The 23,996-nt window shown below is 48.1% G+C and overlaps 1 protein-coding gene across 3 annotated transcripts in view; it reads left to right on the top strand.

Moving 5' to 3' along the window:
- The window catches only part of XRN1 (5'-3' exoribonuclease 1), a 216,361-nt gene that overhangs the window by 161,857 nt on the left and 30,508 nt on the right, over nucleotides 1–23,996 (top strand). For all 3 annotated transcript variants that reach the window (XM_073579098.1, XM_073579099.1, XM_073579097.1), the window contains one exon: nucleotides 23,635–23,718. In XM_073579098.1, coding sequence (XP_073435199.1) covers nucleotides 23,635–23,718 — 84 coding nt within the window. The remainder of the gene's footprint in view (nucleotides 1–23,634; nucleotides 23,719–23,996) is intronic.

The raw sequence follows: 23,996 nt of genomic DNA, 5'->3' as shown, positions 1-23,996 counted from the left end.
GGTGAGTGATCTACGTGAATGTCACCCTTATGGTAACGGGGTTCCATTTTCTCTGTTTGATCACTAGGGGGCGAGAAAGGCCAGCAGCAAAACCAAAAATAGAGAATGCGCCCTATGTAAAAACCCGCTGGCAGATCAGTGGCAGAAAAATCTCTGCGCTGACTGTATAAACAGGACTATACAGGAGGAGACCCCTGATTTGGTGACTAGTCTGAAGGAGTTAATACATCAGGAGGTGAAAGGTTCCCTAAAGGCAGCCCTTAAAAAGAAAAGAAACCGTAGAAGGAGCTCCGGTTCAGAAGCCTCGCCAAGGCAGAAGGGGCGGGATAGATCTTTGTCCCCCTCCACCTCCTCTTCCTCTATTCATTCCTCAGAAACCTCTTCGGACAGCGATATAGGCGGCCGTCCATGTTTCCCAACGGAGGACGTGGAAAAGCTGGTGAAAGCCATTAGAGCTACAATGGGCCTTAAAGAGGAAAAAACTCCCAAGTCATTAGAGGATGTAATGTTTGGAGGACTGGAGGAAAAGCAGAAACGTACCTTCCCTGTAAATGATAAAATAAAAGCACTAATTGACAGGGAATGGAAAAAGACGGAACGGTCAGGGGGCTTATCTTCCACATCAAAGAGGAGGTACCCTTTTGACCAGAAGGACTCAGAAACCTGGGAAAAAGTCCCAAAAATTGATGGGGCTGTAGCCAGATCCTCAAAAAAGGTATCCCTACCATTAGAAGATTCTGGCGTGTTGAAAGACCCACTTGATAAGAAAGCAGATGGGTTTCTGAAGCACATCTGGGAAGCTTCAGCAGGGGGATTGAAGCCAGCAATAGCCGGTACCTGTACCGCTCGTGCCCTCATGGTCTGGCTGCAACAAATAGAGGACCAGATCAAGGATAGAGTTCCTAGAGACGAAATTCTAGCTAATCTGACACTGGTGCACGGAGCAGCGTCTTTCCTGGCAGGCTCCTCTGCAGACTCCACAAGATTGACAGCTAGAACAGCAAGCCTGTCAAATGCGGCAAGACGAGCCCTGTGGCTTAAAGGGTGTCTCGGAGATTTACCCTCTAAGCATAAGTTGTGTTCCATTCCATGTGATGGCCAATTCCTCTTCGGGAAAAAACTAGAAGAGATTTTGGAACATGCGGGGGATAGGAAGAAAAGCTTTCCCCGATTTCCGGGAGAACCTAAGAAGCAGCCCTTTCTGAGAAGGAGATTTAACAGGGGTCGTCCCCCGGGAGATAGAAAAAGCTGGGACTTTAAAGAAAAAAGAGGATCGGGCTATATGTTTAAAGGGCCCTCCACTTCCTCCAAAAAATCTCCCCAATGACATTGGGCTGGAGGTAGGGGGAAGGCTTTCTCTCTTCCTTTCCGCCTGGGCAAATATCTCCCCCAGTACATGGGTCCTAAATATAATCAGGGACGGTTTAAAAATAAAATTCATGCCCATGCATACCTTTATAATAACACCCAGAAGGAAAGCCCAAGAGCAACAGCTGGCCCTGGAGACGGAAGTCTTGGGACTAGTGAAAAAACAAGTCCTACTGGAAGTTCCAGTGCAAGAAGAAGGAAGGGGGTTCTACTCCCCCCTCTTCTTAATACAAAAACCAGACGGCTCTTGGAGAACCATTGTCAACCTGAGGAGACTCAATCAGTGGATAGACAATTGCTCCTTCAAAATGGAGTCAATCAACACGGCCACAAAGATTCTGTTCCAGCATTGCCTCATGGCAGTGATAGACTTAAAAGATGCCTACTATCACATCCCAATCCATCAGGCGTATCAGAGATATTTGAGAGTAGCGCTCTATGTCCAGGGGCAGGTGAGACACTACCAATACGCAGCCCTTCCGTTTGGCCTGTCTACAGCCCCCAGAGTATTCACCAAAGTGATGGCCGAAGTAATGTCTTTTCTGCGATCCAGGGACATAGTGATCGTCCCATACTTAGACGACTTTCTGGTAATAGGGAGGTCGGAGGCCCACTGCACACATCAAGTGAAGGAAGTGATAGGAATTCTAGTAGGACTAGGATGGATAGTAAACATCCCCAAGTCAAGGATAACCCCAGTAAAAGAGCAATCCTTCCTAGGGTTGATATTAGACTCCGAACAACAACGCTGCCTCCTACCAGAGGGCAAAGTGACCAAGACAAGAGGCCTAGCTCGCACGGCAATACAAAGGCCAAATATGACACTGAGGAACGCAATGTCCCTTTTAGGCTCACTGACATCATGCATACCCGCAGTAGCATGGGCACAGTACCACTTAAGGCAACTACAGTGGGAGGTTCTGTCAGTACAGAAACAATTAAAAGGGCATTTAGAAGGCAAACTATGTCTCTCAGTGGCTGTAAGAGATTCCCTGCTCTGGTGGACTGTAGAGAAGAATCTAACAGCCGGTGTCCCGTGGCAAAAACCAGTCAAGGACATCATTACGACAGACGCGAGTGCCACAGGATGGGGAGCACACCTGAGATCCCACACAATACAGGGGACCTGGTCCTCGCTAGAAAGGGATCACGGTTCAAATGTAAAAGAACTATGGGCAGTGGAAAAAGCCGTGAAACATTTCCTTCCCTTACTTCGGGGCTGCCACACCCGGGTCATGACGGACAATCAGGCAGTAGTAGCCTACATCAATCATCAGGGGGGAACGAGATCTCGGGGCCTCATGCAAATATCAGATCTACTCTTCCAGCTAGCAGAACAACATCTGTTATCCATCACAGCACTGCACATAAAGGGGGCAGAAAATATAGAAGCAGACTTCCTGAGTCGCAGGCATCTAAGACAAGGGGAATGGTCCCTAAACCCCCAAGTCTTCCAACAAATAGTTCAGGCCTGGGGCAAACCAGAAATAGACCTGTTCGCTACCGCACAGAACCGGAAGGTCAGGAAGTTCTGATCACTAAACCCAAGGGAAAACCCCTTCGCATTAGATGCCCTACAAATACCCTGGAAGTTCATCCTGGCCTATGCATTTCCCCCGATAACAATGATCCCAGTAGTGGTCAGGAAAATCAGGGCGGATCGAGCGAGAATAATTCTTATAGCTCCATTCTGGCCGAGAAGGCCTTGGTTCTCCCTTCCGAGGCTCATGTCAGTGACAGATCCATGGATACTACCGGAGATTCCAGACCTGCTTTCCCAGGGACCAGTGGTCCACTCTCAGGTGAAGGGCTTCCATCCAGCAGACTGGAATTTGAGAGGGCGCTACTGAGTCGCCAGGGATTCTCTCCAGGGTTAGTCTCCACCCTGTTGAAAAGTAGGAAACCTATAACATCCCAAATCTACGGTAGAACATGGAAAAAGTTCCTAGACTTCCTGGGGGAACCCTTGGGAGATGTAGCGCCAATGGGACCTATCCTAGAGTTCTTACAGTCGGGGCTACAACTGGGGTTAGCCACTAATACACTCAAAGTTCAAGTCTCAGCTTTGGGGGCCCTATATAACTGCAACTTAGCAGCCAATAGGTGGGTGTCCCGATTCATAAAGTCCTGTGGCAGGTCAAGGCCGGTCATTATCCCAAAGATACCACCCTGGGACCTCAACCTAGTCTTAGAGGCTTTAACCAAAGAACCCTTTGAACCACTACTAGAGCTGTCACCAAAGCTACTTACACTTAAAACTGTCTTACTGGTAGCCTTAACATCAGCCCGAAGAGTCAGCGACCTTCAAGCTCTGTCTATATGTTCTCCATATACACAGATATTGGAGGACCGAGTGGTTCTAAGACCAGACCCGGCCTATCTCCCCAAGGTAGTCCAAAAGTTTCATAGGACTCAGGAGATCTCCTTGCCATCGTTCTATAACAATCCTAGAAACCGTGGGGAGCAAAAGTTCCATACATTAGATGTAAGAAGAGCCATATTACAATATATGTCAGTAACTAGTCAGTGGAGGAAAGATCAGTCCCTTTTTGTAGCCTTTCAGGGTAGTAGAAAAGGGCACAGGGTAGCTAAGAGTACCATTGCCAGATGGATCAGGGAGGCCATTATGTTATCCTACTCCGCAAGTGGCGCTCCGGTTCCAGAAGGCATCAAGGCTTACTCCACCAGAGCCGTGGCTACCTCCTGGGCAGAGAAGGCTGAGGTATCAATTGAACAAATTTGTAAAGCCGCTACTTGGTCCTCACCTTCGACCTTTTTTAAGCACTACCGACTTGATCTGTCTTCCTCTACTGACCTAACCTTTGGTAGAAGGGTGCTGCAAGCGGTGGTCCCTCCCTAAGGTGTCTTATTCTACAAAAGTCTCTCATGTGTGCCGTCATGGGAGACGGGAAAACACCAAGGTTACTTACCGGTAGCCGGTTTTTCCGGAGCCCATGACGGCACCTGTATATTCCCCCCCTTTTCACTCCTTTGGTGTGCACTATAGTTTGGGTGTTTTTTTAGTTGGATATAATGTGGTGATAGTTTTACCATGTGTACTAACCCGGGGGGCCTCTCATGCTCTGTAAACCAACTGAAGCGAGGGAGAGGTACCGCCCTTTTATCTTCAGTAGGGTTCCTGTCCTGGCTGGGCGGATCCCCTCTCTCATGTGTGCCGTCATGGGCTCCGGAAAAACCGGCTACCGGTAAGTAACCTTGGTGTTTTCCCTTCACCCATGACAGCACACCTGAGAGAGGGATCCGCCCCGCCAGGACAGGAACCTACTGAAATATAAGGGGCGGCACCTCTCCCCGCTTCAGTTGGGTTCCTGTCCTGGAACGGAATCCCAGTCTGACAGCGGCGGTGCCTGTCATGGATGAAATGGACCCAGGGCCGTTCCGGCGCGGGAAGAACAGGTCAGCTTACCTGCAGCGCCGGCCATTGGTGGCCTGGAAGCGCAGTCCCTGGGGATCCTCCTGCAGGCCCCGGGTTCGTGAGGGTGCGGCTAGGCGGCCTCTGTAGCGGGGCGCTCCTCCGTGCCTCCCTCCCCTTGCGCGCGCCCGACCCTTCTCCCTCGGACAACAGGGAGAGCTGGGGGTGGTTTCTGACGTCAGCGGCGCGGGGCACCCTGGGAGCGCGCCGGCTGACGTCACAGACGCGACGGCAAGATGGCGCCTGGTGCGACGCCGGCCGCATTAAGAAGAATGGCGGCGGTCGCAGGGGGGAGGGGAAGACTAATTGCTCACCGGACGGACTTATTTAAAGGAGGACGGGCGGCAGGGCGGCCAGGTAATACAATGGGGTCACAGCAGGAACGTTCACCGTCTCTTCCCCCATTGCAAACCTCCGCTCTTAAGCATGGCAGCCGTTCAAGCAGCAAAAGCAGCAGTCGGCCAAGCCACAGATCGAGGGATTCCTCGAGGTCGAGAGAGCACAGGCCACGTGCTCCAACACAGCTTCCGAGTCCGGTACCCGACTTTATGGGTGGTGAGTGATCTCCGTGAATGCTAGACTAATGTTAATAGGGTCCTTCTTGTGTGTTATTTTTCCTTAGGGAAAAGCCCAAAAAGCAGGGAGCAAAAGAAATAATAGGGAGTGTGCCATATGTCAGAGCCCCCTAGCGAGAGATTGGCAAAAGGACCTTTGCGCCAGCTGTATCCAGCGAACTATGGCGGAGGAGGTGCCGAGCTTGGCAACTAACCTCAGATCAGTCATCAGGTCTGAGGTGGAAGGCTCACTTAAAGTGTTATTAAAGAAAAAGAGTAGGAGAGAGTCCCCTAGTTCTTCATCAGACGCCTCCTCGGATGAATTTCAGGCCTAGCACATGTCCTCCTCCTCGGATAGTGATACGGGGGGGGCAAGCCGTGTTTTCCGGTAGAGGATACGGATGCTCTCCTTAAAGCCATTAGGACAACCATGGGCCTACAGGAGGAGAAAACGACTAAGTCCCTAGAAGACGTCATGTTCGGGGGATTGCAGGAAAGGAAAAAGCGCACCTTTCCAGTCAGAGAAAATCCAGGCACTCATTGAAAGAGAATGGAAGAAGCCTGAAAGATCAGGAAGCCTTCCTTCCTCCTCAAAAAGGAGATACCCCTTTGAGCCTAAAGACACGGAAATGTGGGAAAAATTCCCAAAGATTGACTCAGCAGTGTCTAGATCATCCAAAAAAATCGGCCCTGCCCCTGGAAGACTCAGGGGTACTGAGAGACCCACTAGATAAGAAAGCAGACTCCTACCTAAGACATACATGGGAAGCAGCGGCAGGGGGATTGAAACCGGCAATAGCCGGCACCTTCACAAGCACGATCCTTAATGATTTGGCTACAGCAGCTGGAATAAAAACTTGTATCCAAAGTTTCGAGGGAAAAAATTCTGGCGGATATGTATCTTCTACATAGAGCAGCAGCTTTTTTTGGCCGACACCTCTGCCGATTCCGTGAGACTGACGGCGAGGGCAGCAGGATTATCAAACGCCGCAAGGCGTGCATTTTTTCAACGGCCGAGAGCATCATTTGTGGTGACCCCCGTCAGGAAGGGGATAGAAGAGCAGTTGGCCCTGGAGTCAGAAATCTTAAGTCTGCTAGACAAACACGTTCTGACCGAAGTACCAAGCGGACAGGAGAGAAGGGGGTTCTACTCACCCCTCTTCCTAATAAAAAAAAACCGGACCAATCATTCAGGACGATTATAAACCTCAGAGGCCTGAATCAATGGATATAAAACCAGACTTTCAAAATAGAGTCGGTAACTTCGGCCATAAAGCTATTACACCACAATTGTTTTATGGCCATAGTCGATCTAAAGGATGCCTATTACCACATCGCGATCCATCCAGAGTACCAAAAATACTTAAGGGTAGCTCTCTACATCCAGGGCAGCCTCAGGCATTTTCAATTCAGAACCCTTCCATTCGGCATATCCATAGCCCCGAGGGTGTTTACCAAAGTCGTAGCGGAGATGACAGCCTTCTTCCGAATCCACAACACAATTATAATACCCTACTTGGACGATTTTCTAATAGTGGGCAACTCGGAACATCACTGCACAGAGCAGGTGGAAAGGGTAACAAATACCCTACAGAGACTTGGCTGGATGGTGAATATCAAGACTACAACCCCTAAAGATGCAGATATTTCTAGGGTTCATCCTGGACTCGGAACAACAAACTTGTCTGTTGCCAGAGGCCAAGGTGGAAAATGTGAGGAATATGACCTTGGCAGCCCTATACCAGCCTCACACGACCCTGAGGGGCGCGATGGCTTTACTAGGCACCCTGACAGCTTGTATTCCAGCGGTCAGATGGGCACAATTTCATACCCGGCAACTGCAGGCAGAAATCCTATCGGCACAGAAATCGCTAAGAGGGCGTTTGGAAGGAAGGCTGGAGCTTTCCTTAAAGGTCAAAAACTCTCTCAGATGGTGGTTAGACAGGGCAAACCTGGTAGCAGGAACATTATGGCACAGACCGGTGTCCGATGTGATCCTGACGGACGCAAGTTCCTTGGGGTGGGCGGCGCACCTAAGGGGACAGACAGCCTAGGGACCCTGGGGACCCCAAGAGCAAAACGCATCCTCCAACCTAAGAGAACTTCGGGCAGTAAACAAAGCCTTAAAAATCTTTATTTCCAGCCTAGGAGGCCGCAATGTCCGGATCATGTCGGACAACAAAGTGACAGTGGCGTATATCAACCACCAGGGAGGGACAAGGTCACACTCCTTAAATTTCATTGGCCTCGTTTATTTTCACAGAGCAGAACGACATCTACTCTCCCTAACGGCACTACACATAAGAGGTGTAGAAAACGTACAAGCAGACTTCCTAAGCCGCAACACATTGAGGCAAGGAGAATGGGCCCTAAATCACTTAGTGTTCCAGAAGATAATACAACTCTGGGGGGAGTCGGTAGTAGACCTCTTTGCCAACAAAAGCAACAGACAGGTAGAGAGATTCTGTTAGTTGAACCCAAAAGAAAAACCATGGGCGGTGGACGCATTGCAAATTCCGTGGAATTTCAAACTGGGTTACGCCTTTCCTTCAGTAGCTCTAATCCCAGCAGTGGTGAAGAAAATAAGAGAAGATCAGGCCAGAATGATTTTAATAGCCCCGTTCTGGCCGAAAAGGCCCTGGTTCTCGCTACTGCAAATGGTGTCTTTCTCAGATCCATGGGTACTACTAGAGATTCCAGATCTGCTAGCTCAGGGTCCAATATTCCACACGTAAGTCAAGAGGTTCCATCTAAAGGCGTGGAATTTGAAAGGTCACTTTTAAGAAATAGAGGGTTCACTCCTGGGTTGGTGGCTACGCTGATGAAAAGTAGAAAGCCAGTAACAACTAACACATATGGTAGAACACGGAATAAGTTTCTGCAGTTCCTGGGGAAGCCGTTAGACCAAAAACCCCCGATTAAGGCCATCTTGGAATTCATACAGGCAGGACTACAGCTAGGCCTAGCGATAAATACCCTTAAAGTACAGGTGTCAGCACTAGGCGCTCTATATAACTGCAACATAGCAGCAAACAGATGGGTAGCCAGATTCATTAAATCCTGCCATAGGTCTAGACCAATTCCATTACCAAGAATAGCTCCGTGGGATTTAAACCTGGTGTTAGAAGCTCTTACGAAAGAGCCATTCGAACCGGTTCAGCAACTGCCAGTAAAATATCTCACCATAAAGACCATTATTTTAGTGGCCCTTACATCAGCCCATAGAGTAAATGACTTGCAGGCCCTCTCAGTTAATCCACCTTATACCCAGGTGTACCAGGACAGGGTTGTCCTAAAAAACAGACCCTGCTTATTTACCGAAAGTTGTATCAGATTTCCACCGTAGCCAGGAGATTGTCCTCCCCTCCTTCTGTGAGAATCCAAAAAACCCAGGAGAGGAGAAATTCCACAAACTACATGTTAAAAGAGCCCTCTTAGAGTATTTATCAGTGACTAGCCAGTGGAGGAGGTCCCAGTCCCTATTTGTAGCCTTCCAGGGTGCCAGGAAGGGCTATGGAGTATCAAAAGGGACTATTGCCAGATGGATTAGGGAGGCCATTAGTGTAGCCTACTCAGCTAGTGGTGTTCCGATTCCTGACGGCATCAAGGCTCATTCCACCAGAGCCGTGGCGACCTCCTGGGCTGAAAAGGCAGAGGTATTGATTGAGCAAATCTGTAAGGCCACTACCTGGGCCTCACCTTCCACCTTTTTTAAGCACTATAGATTAAATCTATGCTCCTCTGCTGACTTAACCTTTGGCAGCTTTGGTAGAAGGGTGCTGCAAGCAGTGGTCCCTCCCTAAGGTGTTTCGAAGTCTCCAAAAATCTCTCAGGTGTGCGGTCATGGGTGAAGGGAAAACCACCATGGTTACTTACCGATAGCCGGTTTTTCCAGAACCCATGACAGCACCCGTATATTCCTCCCCCCCCCCCCCCCCTTTCACCGTATGGGTGTGCACGTTAGTAGGGTGTATTTGTGTGATGTGGTGTCGGATAAACATGTGACTAACCGGGAAGTCCTCTCAATGCTCTGTAACCAACAGAAGCAGGGGAGAGGTGCCGCCCCTTGTATTTCAGTAGGTTCCTGTCCTGGCGGGGCGGATCCCTCTCTCACGTGTGCTGTCACGGGTTCCGGAAAAACCGGCTACCGGTAAGTAACCATGGTGGTTTCACCACTAAAATGTTTTTAGCCCCAAGTTTTTAATTTTTCTAAGGGATAATAGGAAGTTTTTTTTTTACAACAAGCTGAGGTCCATTTTTTCTGAATGCACCAATACCCTACATGTAATCGGGAAATATTTTTCACGCACAGTGCAAAGCTCAGAAGGCAAGGAGCTCCATACTATAGTGCAGATTTTACTGTTCTGGTTTGCAGGTGCCATGACCCACAGGGAGAGCCCATCAGGTACCAGAACAGCAGAGCTCCCCATAAGTGATCCCATTTTACAAACTACACCTCTCTCTGAATTCATATAGGGGTGCAGTGATAATATTGACACCATGGGTGTGTCACAGAATTTTACACCATTGGGCAGTGAAGAAAAAATAACTACATTTTTACCACCAAAATTTAGTTTTAGGCTATGTGCACACGCTGCGGATTGGTCTGCGGATTTGTATCTGCGGAACCGCAGGTAAAATGACCTGCGGTTTTACCTGCAGATTGGCCTGCGATTTATCACCTCTACAATGGAGGAGATGGTAAACTGCAGCAGAATCCGCAGAAAAGAAGTGACATGTCATTTCTTTCTGCGGATTCAAAACTGCAGCTTTTCCGCAGTTAAAATTCTGCAGCATTTGCACAGCAGATTGTAAATCACATAGATTTACTGTACACTGTCTGCAGAACTGCTGCAGATCCGCAGCGGATCCGCAGCAAAAACCGCAGCGTGTGCACATAGCCTTAGCCTCAGATTTTACATTTTCACACAAGCCGTGGGTAAAAATGGCACCAAAATTTGTCTCAAAATTTCTACTGAATGTGGCAATACCCCATATATGGATGTACAGTACTGCTTAGCCATACGGAGAGGCTCGGGAAGGACGGAGCGCTGTTTGCCTTCTGGAATGCAGATTTTCCTAGAATAGTTTGCGGACTCCATATATGGAGCCCCTAGTTGCTAGAAGAGCAGAATCTCTCCCTCAAGTGACCCCATTTTGGAAATTGTACTTTTGGGAATTTATGTAGAGGCGTAGTGACTATTTTGACTCTATGGATGTTTTCCAGAAACAAGCAGCAATGAATGTTGCAGAGTAAAAATTGAAAACTGCCCTTATAGTGACCAGTACGTTGTAGTGACCAGTACGTTATCCCCAGCTCATGCATCTGGAGACATGCACCCGTAATTTAGGCGGGCTCGCATCACTTCAGAAATGCCATACATGTGTATTCTATATTTGGTTTAGGTACACTTTGAGGCTTAGAAGGGAGAGGGGCATTTGGATTTGAGAGCACAGAATTTACTTTTCCAAAGTCTTTGTACTACCAGTAACGTGGGAGCCCCCGATATTTCCGTTAACAGATGACAGACCTGAGTGGAGGCTTACATTTTTGTGGATTGAGTTGAAGCTTTTATTGGGAACGTTTTACATAACATTTGGGATCCCAGTTATCCGGCGCTCTACGCTGAACACTGACTTTGAGGTTTCCATCTTATCTCCGAGTGACTCGACAGAGGAAACCCTCGATGGATCCATTCACTATAATGAGGCAGCAGAGCTACTCTGGCCTCTGTTCAGTGTTGTCCTTTTCAGAAGAGCACAAAACTGAGGTCGACAACTCTTTTATGCAGTCTTAAAAAGACGGACACTGCCAGATCACAGGTCCTATGGCATCCATAGTGCCTCCATCTGCCTCATTATAGGGAAACGTCCTTTGAATCATGTATTTCAGAGATTTACATGGAAACCCTGGTGTAAGTGTGCAGCGCAGAGTGCAGGATAAATGAGCGCCAACCCTTACTGTGATCTTTGGGAGGCAGAACAAACAAAACAGCAGGTGAAGGATTGGTTTTATTTATTTTTCTCCTTCGTCTCATTGGGGGACACAGAGACTGTGGTGTGTGCTACTGCCGTCTGGAGGCTGACACTAGGCATACAAAAAACAAGTTAGCTCCTCCTCCGCCGCATACACCCTCGCCCCGATAGCGGGCGGAAACCAGTTTTTTGCTTAGTGTCTTATGGAGGCACACGCAGTCTGGATCTCTCCAGACTATTTTTTTCTAGTTTACCATGAAGATGAGACAGGGGCGACGGATCCTATAGAAAGGGTCTGATCTCCCCAAACCAACAACGGGCGAGCACGCGTTGAGTATCGCCTCCGCGTATCCTTTCCCGCACCGAGGGGCATATCTGGGACTTTTCCCCAGACATCTATTTTTTTCTTTGTTTTTTGTTTTATGAAGATAAGAGGGGTAACGCATCCTATTGAAAGGATCCAATTTCCCCAAACCAACAACGGGCGACCACGTGCGAGTGTCGCTCCACGTTTCCTCTCCCGCGATGTGGGACATTATGCCAGACTTAGCCCTGTCCACCCCTAGGTATTGAAACCATGGGCTTGCACAGAGGCACAAGACTAGTCTGTGCGGCCCCCATGACTCCACCAACGCATGACGGCGGTGCTGCATGGCGGCAGACGGTCCCTCTCTTCGCCCCTGCAAGGTGGTCAGAGCTAGGGTGCCTGCACCGTCTTAAACCGAGTACCTCAGGTATGTGCGGGAGTGAGTGGAGGGCCCTGGGCAGCGTTTTCGGAGAGTCGGGGGCACGCTTCCCCCCTTCCCTCACCCCCCCCCCCCCCTTCCCTCCGCTCCTCTAACCTGGTTAGCCTCCCTCCGGGTATTGGCGTGGTCCGGGAGAAGTGGGGGGAGCTGCAGCGGATGGCCGAGGTAGCGGTCTGCCGGCGTGCCAAGCGGGCGGACCGGCTCTAATTTAGCCCGCGGCTTCGGCCTGGGCCGCGGGCAGAAGTGCCGCACTGGGCGCATGTCTCTTCCGTGTCCTGTGGGGTTATGTTCCCACGAGCGCAGGCTATTAAGTTATATGAAGCCTGCGACTCCGAACGTGCCCAGGAGCCCTCCCCTGCGACAGAGCCCAGGGGTCTGGATACCCCAGAATGGGCGTTATCACTCTCTCGGTCCATGGCTTCGCTCATGAAGGCGATTGAGACCCTTCAGGCCCCGGATAGGGGTAGAGACGACGGCTCGCCTGTTTGGGAGGGTTCATCCACCTCACAAGAGCCTCCGGCCTGCAGGGGCCGCACATTCTCTAGGCAGACGCACATGAAAAGAACCCGTACTGCGTCTCCAGGCCCCTCCGGTGCCTCAGCATCCGTGAGTGCGGCATCTCGCTCACCGTCACCATTTTCTGGGAGCGAGCAGAGTTCAGGTGATTGGGAAGAATCCTTGGACCTGGATACCCCGGGGTACCGGGAGACGGTAGACAGTCTTATTGAAGCAGTCAATCAGACTCTGGGTATTGACGATGATGTCTCCCTAACTGCAGGTCATAAGGTATCCTTTAAGAAGACCAGGAGACCACATAAAGTATTTAGCACTCATCCTGAGTTCGAGGATATAGTGCAGCGGCATAGGGAACGTCCAGACAAACGTTTTTCAGGACAAAAAACGCTGGAAACAAGATATCCGTTCGCATCGGAACTTTGTAAAAAATGGGCGGAATCTCCGGTAGTGGATCCCCCAGTGTCACGCCTGGCTTCAAGGTCCTTGTTGTCTGTACCTAGTGGTTCTTCCATAAAGAACCCCACGGATCGACTCATAGAAGGTTTAGCTCGCTCGGTGTATGAGGCATCGGGATCAGCGCTCTTTCCTTCTTTTGCGGCAACGTAGGTAGCCAAAGCCATGATGTCATGGTCAGATTCTTTAAACAAGGTCCTACAGGATAGAGATTTGCCGACGGAAGTGGCTGAGATAGCAAGTCAGATCGTGATGGCGGGTGACTATTTAATGCATCCTTGGATGCGGCTAATGGCGCCGCTCTAGCGGCAGCAATTGCAATCGCCATTAGGAGAGCCTTGTGGTTAAGGTTATGGCGGGCTGATTCTATTTCTAAGAAGTCTTTGACTTCCCTGCCTTTTCAGGGTGATCGGCTATTTGGGGAGAAATTAGACAAGCTCATTTCAGATGCTACAGGGGGAAAAAGCAGCTTCCTTCCACAGCAAAAGACTAGGCCGTTTTTTCATCAACCTCAGGCGCGCTTTCGGGCATTTCGCACCCCCGGGTGGATGGCAGTGGCCAATACCTCCGCCCCAGCTCGCTATAGCCAAGACAAGGAGCGTCAGGTCACGTATAGAACCAACCCTCTGGGTAGGATGCGGGGCCGCCCGCCCAGATCAAGGGGGGCCAGGTCCCAGAAGCCCTCAGCGAAATGACTCGAGGCATCTAGTACCCGAGGACAGCAGAGTAGGCGGACGTCTGCGCAGGTTCTGCCGCGTCTGGGTCGCGGTGGCGCGCGACGCATGGGTGGCAGAATTAGTGTGTTCCGGGTACAAAATAGAGTTTGTCAAAGATCCGCCAAGACGATTTTTTCTTTCCCGGCTTCCCAAAACGGAATCCCGGGCAGAGGCATTGCTAGGGGCCATCGAGGTGTTGCGGCGCAATGGGGTCATTGTCCCTGTACCAGAGTGCGAGAAGACCCAAGGATTTTATTCCAGCCTGTTCGCAGTCTCCAAGAAGGACGGAACAGTAAGGCCGGTTCTGGACTTAAAGCTCCTGAACAGGTTCATCAGGGTCAGGCGTTTTCGCATGGAATCTCTCTGGTCGGTCATATCATCCATAGAGCACGGAGAATATTTGGCCTCGATCGATGTTCAGGATGCCTACCTGCACATCCCTATTTTTCCCCCACATCAAAGGTTCCTTCGGTTTGCAATCGATGGCTGGCATTTTCAATTTGTGGCCCTACCTTTCGGGTTGGCCACGGCCCCCAGGATATTCACAAAAGTGATGGCGGTCGTCATGGCCGTTCTACATTCTCGGGGCATAGTGGTTTTGCCGTACTTAGACGACCTCTTAGTAAAGGGGCTGTCCTTTCGGGCATGCGAGGAGAATGTCAGCATCACACTGGATACCCTAGCTCGCCTAGGATGGTTGATCAACGGGAAGAAATCATCCCTTACCCCAGCTCAGAGGATTCTATTCCTGGGGATGATTTTTGACACTTCCCGAGGGTTGGTAATTCTCCCTCAAGACACCAGGGATCACCAGGGAGGCACGAGCAGCAGGGCAACCATGCGTGAGATAGAGCATGTGCTCCGTTGGGCCGAGAGGCACCACTCGGTAATCTCAGCAGTTCACATACCAGGTGTGGAAAATTGGGCAGCAGATTTCCTAAGCCGGAAGGGCGTCGCGGCCGGGGAATGGTCCCTTCACCCCGAGGTCTTCCAGCAGATTTGCCAACGGTGGGGGACTCCAGACGTGGATCTGATGGCGTCCAGGGAGAACGCCAAGGTGGGCACGTTTGTCGCTCGGTCTCAGGACCCGCGAGCAATCGCGGTGGATGCGTTGGTCCTACCGTGGAGCCAGTTTCGGCTCCCATACCTGTTTCTCCCACTGCCGCTTCTCCCAAGGGTCATCAGAAAGATCAAGACAGAGGGGGTCCCGGCAATTCTGCTGGCCCCGGACTGTCCCTGTCGAGTATGGTACGCGGATCTAGTGCAGCTCCTCGCAGACGTGCCTTGGCGTCTACCGGAACGGCCAGACTTACTGTCTCAGGGGCCGATCTGCCACCCGAACTTAGGGGCCCTGGCTTTGACGGCATGGCCGTTGAATCTTGGATTCTGACCCAGGCGGGATTTGGGCGTGAAGTAGTTGCGACAATGGTTAGCGCCCGGAAGCCGGCCTCGGCGAGAATTTATCATAACGCTTGGAAGGTTTTCTTTCATTTGTGTCGAGAACACGGGGTTGCGCCATTATCCTTTTCGATCCCCAACATCCTGGCTTTTCTGCAGTCCGGCCTAGACGCAGGGTTGGCGCCGAGTTCCCTTAGGAGGCAGATATCGGCCTTGTCTGTCCTTTTTCAGCGAAGGATCGCTACCAATATGCAGGTCAGGACGTTCATTCAGGGGGTCTCTCATTTGGTGCCCCCCTATAGAGCACCCATAGACGCCTGGGACCTTAACCTGGTCCTGGGTGTCCTACAGGAAGCCCCGTTTGAACCGTTACAGGAAATTTCATTGTCATATCTCTCCAGGAAGGTTGTATTCTTGGTAGCCATAACTTCCATTAGGCGGGTCTCGGAGTTAGGAGCATTATCTTGCAGAGCTTCTTTTCTGACTTTTTTTAAGGATAAAGTAGTCTTTAGACCACCGCCGCCTTTTCTGCCGAAGGTCGTGTCCTCTTTTCATATTAATGAGGACATTGTTCTGCCTTCGTTTTGTCCAGCACCAGTACACAGAGTGGAAAGGGCGCTCCACTCTTTAGATCTGGTAAGAGCTCTCAGGAGGTACGTGTCAAGGACAGCACCTTTTCGCCAGACGGACTCGTTTGTGATTCCTGAAGGGCGCAGGAAGGGTCTCGCAGCCTCACGGTCAACCATAGCCAGATGGATTCGCCTAACTATTCAGGAGGCTTACCGTATTAGAGGCGCACCGATTCCAACAGGGATAGGGGCGCACTCTACTCGGGCAGTGGTCGCCTCTTGGGTGCTTCGGCACCAGGCTTAGGCAGAGCAGGCATGCAAAGCAGCAACCTGGTCCAGCCTGCACACTTTTTGTAAGCATTACAATGTGCATACTCAGGCCTCGTCGGATGCGAGCCTGGGTAGGAAAATTCTCCAAGCAGCAGTGGCACACCTTTAGACAGGAGGGCATGTGGCTTGGATCGGTGATTTGTCCTCCCACCCAGGGACTGCTTTAGGACGTCCCACAGTCTGTGTTCCCCAATGAGACGAAGGAGAAACATGGATTTTTGTGAGTACTCACCGTAAAATCCTTTTCTCCGAGACGCTCATTGGGGGACACAGCACCCACCCTGATAGCCAGTTGGCTCTTGTTTATTTAATTAGTATAATTCCTTATTTAATGTAGGGTGGTCCTTTTTCAGACATATGATTTTCTGCGTTAAGGCTAAGTTATGGATGTTCTCCTACTGCTTTTGCACTAAACTGGTTTCCGCCCGCTATCGGGGTGAGGGTGTATGCGGCGGAGGAGGAGCTAACTTGTTTTTTGTATGCCTAGTGTCAGCCTCCAGACGGCAGTAGCACACACCACAGTCTCTGTGTCCCCCAATGAGCGTCTTGGAGAAAAGGATTTTACGGTGAGTACTCACAAAAATCCATGTTTTACGCCATTCCTCTTGCGGCATAAGTGATTAGGCGACTTTATTCTTCGGATTGGTGTGTTTAGAGCGATACTAGATTTATATCTTTTTTTATGTTTGGCTGTTGTCACACCCTAAAAAGCGCTTCTTATTGCGCATCATTATATTTTGAGAGCTATACTTTTTCTCTATTTCGACCCACAGAGCTATGTGAGGGATGGTTTTTTGTGAGACAAGTTGATGTTTTTATTGGTTTCATTTTCAGACATATGACACTTTTTGATCGCTTTCTATTCTGATTTTTTTTTTTTTTTTTTTTTAGAGGCAGAATGAACAAAAACCATCAATTCAGGAATTGTTTGGGGGTGGGTGGATTATGTTCCCTCTATGGTAAAATTGATATGGCAGTTTTATTCATCGGGTCAGTACCATTACAATGATACCACATTTATTTTTTTTTGTTTGTTTTGGTCCCTTTACACAATAAAAACACAATAAAAAAAGCTGTAACTTTTTTATTTTTCCGTTGATGAAGCTGTTTCCTGATTTGTTTTTTTGCAAGACAAGATGACGCGTTCAATGATACCACGTTTATTTGTCTTTTTGATTGCGTTTTATTTCACCTTTTGTTCAGCGGTATGATGATAAAGCATTGTGTTTTGCCTTATTTTTTTGTTTTTTTTATGGTGTTTACTAAAGGGGTTAACTAGTGGGACCGTTTCATTGGTCGGGTCGTTCCTGACGCGGCGATAACAAATGTGTACTTATTTGGTTTATATTTTTTTTTCATAAGGATACTTATTTATGGATACCATATATTTAGAATTTTTTAAAATTATTTTTAGATTTTATTTTTGGAATTTATTACAATTTTTTACAACTTTTTCTTTAACCCCTTCACAACCAATGACGCCACATAGGCGTCATGAAAACCTGTGCCAATCTGACCAGTGACGCCTATGTGGCATCATGACTTTAAAGCCCCCCCTGCGAGTCGGGTGACCAGGGTCACTAAAAGGTCACCTGACCTGCAGATACAGGGGGCTTTGTTCTTCACCACAGGGGGCGTGGCTTCGCCCCCATGTGGCTACGATCGCTCTGATTGGCTGTTCCACTTTTAACAGGCAATCAGAGCGATAGTAATATTTCATCAATGAAAATTGATGAAATATTACTATCCAGCCATGGCCGATGCTGCAGTAGCATCGGACATCGCTGGAGACAGTAATGTGACCCCCCACACACACCGGCTTGCGGGGGTGATCGGCCCCCGCCACTGAATGACAGCGGCGATGTGCCGCCGCTGTAATCATCAGCTCTCCCCCACCCCTCCTCTGCCCCCCGCAGTCCGATCACCATACTCCCACCCACTGGTGCCTACCGAGTGCCGCTGTCGCTCCTGGTGTCCCGCGGTCCCGGATCATGGGCGCCGCCATCTTGGAAAATGGCGGGCAGTGCGCCGGCCCGAATCTGCCGGCTGCAGATTCGATTCATTCATTTTGATCACTCTCACAGTGATCGAAATGAAAAGTAAATAAAACCCCCTTTATCACCCCCATAGGTAGGCACATAAAATAAAGAAAATATTTTTATTTTTCCGTGAGGGTTAGGGCTAGGGTGGGAATTAGCGTTGGAATTAGGGTTAGGGTGGAATTAGGTTTAGGGTTGGAATAAGGGTTAGGGTGGAATTAGGGTTGGAATTGGGGTTAGGGTGGAATTAGGGTTACAATTAGGGTTAGGGTTGGAATTAGGGTTAAGATTAGGGTTAGGCTTATGGATAGGATTATAGTTAGGGTTGGGGTTAGGGTTAGGGGTGTGTTGGGGTTGGAATTGAGGGGTTTCCACTGTTAAGGCACATCAGGGGGTCTCCAAATGCGACATGGTGCCACCATTGATTCCAGCCAATTTTGCGTTCAAAAAGTCAAACGGTGCTCCCTCCCTTCCAACCTCCGATGTGTGCCCAAACAGTGGTTTACCCCAACATATGGGGTATCAGCGTACTCAGGACAAATTGCACAACAACTTTCGGGGTCTAATTTCTCTTATTACCCTTGGGAAAATAAAAATTCGGGGGCTAAAAAAATTATTTTTGCGGAAAAAAGTTTTTTTTTAATTTTCACATCTCTGCGTTATAAACTTCTGTGAAACACTTGGGGGTTCAAAGTGCTCACCAGACATCTAGATAAGTTCCTTGGAAGATCTAGTTTCCAAAATGGGGTCACTTGTGGGGGGTTTCTACTGTTTAGGCACATCAGGGGCTCTGCAAATGTAACGACGACCGCAGACCATTCCATCAAAGTCTGCATTTCAAAATGTAACTACTTCCATTCCGAGCCCTGACGTGTACCCAAACAATGGTTCCCCCCCACATATGGGGTATCAGCGTATTCAGGACAAATTGGACAACAACTTTTGGGGTCTAATTTCTCCTCTTACCCTTGTGAAAATAAAAAATTGCGAGCTAAAAAATCATTTTTTGAAGAAAAAATTTTTATTTTCACAGCTTTGCGTTATTAACTTCTGTGAAGCAATTAGGGGTTCAAAGTGCTCACCATACATCTAGATAAGTTCCTTGGGGGGTCTAGTTTCCAAAATGGGGTCACTTGTTGGGGGTTTCCACAGTTGAGTCACATCAGGGGCTCTGCAAAAGCAACATGACGCCCGCAGACTATTCCATCAAAGTCAGCATTTCAAAATGTCACTACCTCCCTTCCGAGCCCTGACGTGTGCCCAAACAGTGGTCTACCCCCCCCCCCCCCACACACATATTTGGTACCAGCGTACTCAGGACAAACTGGACAACAACGTCAGGGGTCCAATTTATCCTGTTACCCTTGTGAAAATAAAAAATTGTGGACTAAAAAATTTTTTGGAGGAAAAAAAAAACATTTTTTATTTTCACGTCTCTGCTTTTATAAACTTCTGTGAAGCACCTGGGGGTTCAAAGTGCTCACTAAGCATCTAGATAAGTTCCTTAGGGGGTCTAGTTTCCAAAATGGTGTCATTTGTGGGGGAGCGCCAAAGTTTAGGCACACAGGGGCTCTCCAAACACGACATGGTGTCCGCTAACGATTGGAGCTAATTTTCCTTTCAAAAAGTCAAATGGCGCTCCTTCCCTTCTGAGCCCTGCCGTGTGCCCAAACAGTGGTTCCCCCCACATATGGGGTACCAGCGTACTCAGGACAAACTGGACAACAACTTTTATGGTCCAATTTCTCATGTTAGCCATGTGAAAATAAAAAAATAGCGTGCTAAAAAATAATTTTTGAGGAAAAAAAAATGATTTTTTTATTTTCAGTGCTCTGCGTTATAAACTTTTGTTAAGCACTTGGAGGTTCAAAGTCCTCACTACACAGCTAGATAAGTTCCTTAAGGGGTCTAGTTTCCAAAATGGTGTCACTTGAGGGGGGGTTTCACTGTTTAGGCACACGGGCTCTCCAAACGCGAAATGGTGTCCGATAACGATTGGAGCTAATTTTCCATTCAAAAAGTTAAGCGGCGCTCCTTCCCTTCCGGACCCTGCCGTGCGCCCAAACAGTGGTTTATGACGACATACGAGGTATCGGTGTACTCAGGAGAAATCACAAATTTTAGGATCCATTTTATCCTGTTGCCCATGTGAAAATGAAAAAACTGAGGCTAAAAGAAAATTTTTGTGAAAAAAAAAAGTACTTTTTTTTTTACTGATCAATTTGTGAAGCACCTGGGGGTTCAAAGTGATCACTATGCATCTAGATAAGTTCCTTGGGGGGTCTAGTTTCCAAAATGGGGTCACTTGTGGGGGAGCTCCCATGTTTAGGCACACAGGGACTCTCCAAACGTGACATGGCAACCGCTAAATATTTTCCGTTCAAAAAGTCAAATGGTGCACCTTCCCTTCCGAGCCCTGCCGTGCGCCCAAGCAGTGGTTTATGACCACATATGAGGTATCGGTGTACTCAGGAGAAATTGCCCAACAAATTTCAGGATCCATTTTATCCTGTTGCCCATGTGAAATGAATAAAATTAATGATAAAAGAAAATTTTTGTTGGAAAAATTAAATTGTCCATTTTTTCCTTCCACGTTGCTTTAGTCCCTGTGAAGCACCTGAAGGGTTAATAATCTTCTTGAATGTAGTTTTGAGTACCTTGAGGGGTGCAATTTTTAGAATGGTGTCACTTTTGGGTATTTTCTTTCCATATAGACCCCTCAAAGTGACTTCAAATGTGATGTGGTCCCTGAAAAAAAAAATGAGATCACTGGTCAACTTTTAACCCTTATAACTTCCTACCAAAAAAAAATTTTGTTTCCAAAATTGTACTGATGTAAAGTAGACATGTGGGAAATGTTATTTAGTAACTATTTTGTGTCACATAACTCTCTGGTTTAACAGAATAAAAATTCAAAATTTGGAAATTGCGAAATTTTCAAAATTTTCGCCAAATTTCTGATTTTTTCACAAATAAACGCAAAAAATATTGACCTAAATTTACCACTAACATGAAGCCCAATATGTCACGAAAAAACAGTCTCAGAATCGCTAGGACCCGTTGAAGCGTTCCTGAGTTATTACCTCATAAAGGAACACTGGTCAGAATTTCAAAAAACGGCCTGGTCATTAAGGTCAAAATAGGCTTGGTCATGAAGGGGTTAAAACTTTTTTACTTTGTCTCATTATAGGATTTTCATTTTTTGCAGGCTGATCACTTGTATAGCATGGGAATGCAGCAGCATCCCTATGCTATGCAAACTGTCAGCACTGCACTGACAAAGTTGCTGATCATGCATTGAGCATGATCTAGCAAATTTACTAGCTATGGTGACCCAGATGTCATCATGACCATTCGTCGCCATGGCAACGATGCGTTGACATCGTGGGGTCTCCGATCCAAGGGCAGAGCGGCTGTCTTCCCTCTGCCTGCTCCTGAAATCTGTATTCAAGTTCGATCGCAGCATTTAGGGGGTTAAGGTCCTGAGAGCGGTGTGGGACAACTACTGGCACTGAGTGTTTGGTGTCAGCTGACACCCGGCGGCGATTGTGTGCGCACAGCCTGTGTGAACACAAAATCTAGGGGAAGTATCCATACCCAGGTCACAGGGACGTATAGATACATCTCAGGTGGGAAAAAGTATGAAATCGCGTATGAGTGATCATATGATGACCACTGGAAACCGGCAAGTAGAGCTGAATACTGTTAGTGACTATATTACACATTGTTAGGATTTGTCATGCTAGAGTGGTTGATTTTATAATTAAGACTCCTAACAAATACAAACATTGTAACTCTTAACTTGTCACATGGCGCCATACTTTATTAACGTAACCATTTGTCACGTTATCGGACTAGTTATGGATTGCTGCTTGTGTACGGGATCAGGATCAAGTACAGGAATACACGACCTGAATTACCAGCACCACAGAAATGCATTACAGAACCATCATCAGTACATAAATGCACTACCAGAACCACCATCAGTGCGGGCACACATCACCAAATCCACCAACAGTACAAAAATACAGCAGTACAACCACAATCAGTACATGAATACATCACCATAACAATCATCAGTACAGGAATACAGCACCAGAACAACCACCAATACATGAATAACAGCAGCAAACATCTGCCATATGCAGTGCCCCATCACTCTGCTCCGTGCACAAAAAAAAGTCCCTTTTGTGGTACGTCGACTGCGAATTGTCCTCTTTAGACTGTGCCCTCATACTGTTTTCTCTCTTCTGTCCCCCACACACTACCCAGTGTATATACTCTTCCCCCTCTCATTTTTTTCCCGGTATGGTCTCCTTACACTTTTCTCTCTCCGTACTGTCGTCACACTTAACTTCCCCCATACTGAGTCCTCATAATCACGCCACACTGACCCCTTACATTATCCCCTTGACCTTACGGTTTCCCCACACATTTATCCCTTCCCCATCCATGCTGTCTCCTCTGACATTTCCTCCCTCCCCTCCATACTGTGTCCTCACATGTTTGTGCCCTCCCACTTACTGTCTGTTCACACATCATCCCCTTCCAATGCTGTCTTCTCACACTTTCCCCCTCCCCTTTCTGTCTCCTCACACTTCCCCCTCCATATGGTCTCCTCACACATTTCTCCCCCCCATCAACATTTGGTCTCCTCACACATTTCTCTCCCTCCCATCATGTCTTCTTACACATTCCCCCATCCCCATATTTTCTCCTCGCACATTCCCCCCATACTGTCTCCTCACACATCCTTCCCTCTTCATACATCTCCCTTAACCCCCATTATGTCATCTCCTCACGTTCCCCCACCCAAGCCATACTGTCCCATTAAAGATTTTCCACCTCACACCCATACGGTCTCCTCGCTTATCTCTTCTCTCTTCATACTGTTTCCTTATGCATTTTTCCCTCCTTTGAAATACTGTCTCCTCACACTCTTAATCTCACTGAAAGACATGAGTACAATTAAATTCACCGACCTGGCGATATACACATTTTCAAACTGGCTGTCACTGACAACCGGCTTGGAGAACTCATGAATCCCCCTCCAAAATTGCCGGCCTTTGGGAAAAACCTTGGACCAATGCATTAGGTGGCGTGACGACATCGTGCCCTGAGCAAATGTCCCGCCTGCCCACTCTAGATATGCCACTGACTTGCCCCATGGCTAGTAACTCCTTCCTTACTGTAGCACTGCCAATACAAATGGCTTTCTGCGCTGCTTGCTATTTTTATCAGCTGCTCTGTAGTATGTAAGGGATGACTATGCAGAGACCTGTCTGTGAGTGGGGTGACAGAACGTGTGTGGACCTGCACACTTACATACACTTTGAGTATCGGATGGCACTATACTATGTAAGCAAATGCCATAAATCTTTACTGGATGACTTACTTAAATGTAAATTGCAACTATTCATTTTTATGATCTATGCAGTGAATGTGATATCTAATGATTGAACAACCCTTTTAAGTCTGAAGTAATGTTAGTCTTTCTACCATTACTATTATATTTCTTTTCTGTTGTGTATTAAAGCAACCTAATGAGAAGCAGCAATTTCCGGATATTGCAAACTCCCCGCAGACAACAGGTATCTCTTCTGGAAGTCAGAAACAGAAGGCAAGTTTGTTTCAGTGGTATTTTCGGTATAGTTCTGCCAGTATTATAATGTTTTAGAGATGATTGGCCACGTCAGTAGTCCATATCTTCCAGACAGGAATCCTGCAAAATCTGCCCTTTGCCAGCAATCCCAACATCCTTTCTAATTAGTAGGCCCAGGCACCCAAGCAGATAGGAGGCGAAATTTAACGCTCCAGTCCGGTGGCCGCTGGACCAAGCTCCTGCAAATTTAGCCGATCGTTTTTACTTATACCGTAACATAAATGATCACTTACAGT

Source organism: Dendrobates tinctorius, unplaced genomic scaffold, assembly GCF_039654945.1.
Source record: "Dendrobates tinctorius isolate UK_male_01 unplaced genomic scaffold, ASM3965494v1 ptg000060l, whole genome shotgun sequence".
Lineage (NCBI taxonomy): Eukaryota > Metazoa > Chordata > Amphibia > Anura > Dendrobatidae > Dendrobates > Dendrobates tinctorius.
This window is presented reverse-complemented; position numbering and strand designations above follow the sequence as displayed.